General features: G+C 55.6%; 1 protein-coding gene across 1 annotated transcript in view; it reads right to left on the reverse strand.

The window, feature by feature from the left end:
* The window catches only part of CCDC155 (coiled-coil domain containing 155), a 32,528-nt gene that overhangs the window by 18,535 nt on the left and 11,888 nt on the right, over positions 1 to 2,105 (reverse strand). Inside the window, exons 9-13 of the mRNA XM_011374616.1 lie at positions 1,587 to 1,664; positions 1,297 to 1,353; positions 983 to 1,042; positions 273 to 337; positions 22 to 109 (exon numbers count right to left, since the gene is read on the reverse strand). Of these exons, the coding sequence (XP_011372918.1) occupies positions 22 to 109; positions 273 to 337; positions 983 to 1,042; positions 1,297 to 1,353; positions 1,587 to 1,664 (348 nt within the window). The remainder of the gene's footprint in view (positions 1 to 21; positions 110 to 272; positions 338 to 982; positions 1,043 to 1,296; positions 1,354 to 1,586; positions 1,665 to 2,105) is intronic.

Below are 2,105 nucleotides of genomic sequence, written 5' to 3' on the forward strand. Positions count from 1 at the left end.
TTTGGCCAGTGCCAGGCCCACCTGCCGAATGGCCTGGATCTCCATGCCCAGTGATGGGGACGGCAGCTTGGTCCAGTCCACTCTTCTTGCCTGAGCCCCTTCGGGTATCCTGGCCACACAGTCAGGAGGGGGAAGGTTGCCTCCGTGGCTGCCCACCACCTGTCAGTCGGCTGATGCTGGGGTTGCCGCCCTGCCTGCCTTGGGGCTGGAGGCTGGGGGTCTCTGCCCTTGGGCTCCCTTCCTGCCTCCTCTACCCCCGATGTTCCACTCACTCTTCTGGTCCCTCATGAGTCTGACTCAGCTGCTCCTCCAGGTGTGAGATTTCCAGTCTCAGTTCCTGCAAAGGAAGAAGTGGGGGACACCTGGCTCTCTGTTCTTTCCCATCTTCCACCCCTGGGATCCTCTTCCAAGGTCAATTCCATTCCCCAGACTTCTTTGGGCTCTTCCAGACAAAAGGGACACAGGGAAGAAAGCACTGACAGAAGCTTAGGAGGCCAAAGAGAGACAGAGAGCAGCAGGAACCCAGAAGGTAACCTACCAGCCAGGAAAATTAAAAGGAAGGCGGAGACGGAGACGCACAGGACAACGAGCCACGTTCACAGAAAAGCAAGAGATGCACGAGGTGTAAGACCAAGGACCAAGAGAGAGCAGTCGCCCTGGCAGACAGACTAGGTCCAGAGAGGGCCTGAGACAGAACTTACATGAGCCAGCGGCCACACAGAGAGATGAGGAGGGGACATGCGGTGAGAAGACAGCCACAGAGAGTGGAAGTGAATGGAAAACAGAGATCCACAGAGAAGGGAAGAAATGGAGAAAAAGAGAAGCAGCAGGGAGAGATGGAAAGCGAGGGAGAACGCAGACAGCGGAGACGGAAGAAGTAAGAGGCCGAAAGAGGCAGTCAGTCTTGGAGGTAGCAACAGACAAGTGGGGAGAGCAAGGCCGGGCGGGGGGCCGCGGAGGGCGAGCGAGGGTGAGGGGTTACCTGGGTCGTTGTCTTGTACTCTTCCAAAGTCTTCGCCAGACTCTCCGCGTGGCAAGTGCGCTGGGAAAGCCCAAAGCTGACTGAGCCTGGGCCAGGCTGGGAGGAGAGACTGAGGCTGGGAGCGGGGGTGGGGTGAGCTTGGGGGAAGGGCTATGGCCAGTGGGAAGTAGCAGGTTTCCAGATCCTGCAGGGTCAGGCTTATGACCTCTGACCTCTGTGGGCTGCTTGCTTATGCAAGGATTAGAGCCAGGCAGGACTTGAGGCTGGCAGGTGCACGTGAGAGCAAACGTCACACACGCCCCCGGCCCCCTTACCTCAGAGAGGTCGGCGTCACGTTGGCAAATGAGGCGTTCACACTCGTAGAGCTGCCGCTGCCAAGGAAGGAGCCTGTCCATCTGTCCTGCCTCCTAGGACCCGCCTCCGCCCTGCCCTCCCCGGGTCTGCCCACTCCTGAGTCCCTCTTCTTAACCTTCCTCTAATGTCTCAAGACATTAACTACACTGAGAGATTTTGGCCAAGCTGCCTGGCTCTCACCAGGTCGTTGTGGCTAAAAATGGCCACGGGGGTGTTGGGAAGTTGTCAAAGCACGTGGGAGGGGTGGCACCTTCAAAGCATCCTTCTCCATGGCCAGCTCCTCAGTCCTCCTCTTTACTCCATCCCGCTCAGCCAGCAGCTTCCCATTCTGGAAAGAGGAATGGCCAGTCATGTTCATTTCAGCAAATGGCGATGTTAATATTCACAGCTGACGTTTGCCGACACTTGATGTGCATCAGGCCTCATGCCAAGCACTTTAGCCCACGTAACCCCTCCAACCATCCTATGGAGTCTCAGCTTTGATTTCTCTGTGCATCAGTCGGTCCCCCATCCGTAAAAATGAAGATAGGACCTATTCATGGGGCTGCTGTGAGGATTAAGTGAGCTAATAGTAACTGCTAATAGTTACCGAGCATCTGGCATGCGTTAACTCATTTCTTATCCCTGACTTTAAAGATAAAGGCAACTCAGGCACAGGAAGGTCGAGTTGCTTGCCCCAGGTCATAGAGGTGGTGGTTCGTGCCAATATATGTTAGTGTATGTTGATAAGCAAAAAGCATTTAGAACAGTGCCTGACATATACCAAACG

Source organism: Pteropus vampyrus, unplaced genomic scaffold (genome assembly GCF_000151845.1).
Source record: "Pteropus vampyrus isolate Shadow unplaced genomic scaffold, Pvam_2.0 Scaffold250, whole genome shotgun sequence".
NCBI classification, from domain to species: Eukaryota; Metazoa; Chordata; class Mammalia; order Chiroptera; family Pteropodidae; genus Pteropus; species Pteropus vampyrus.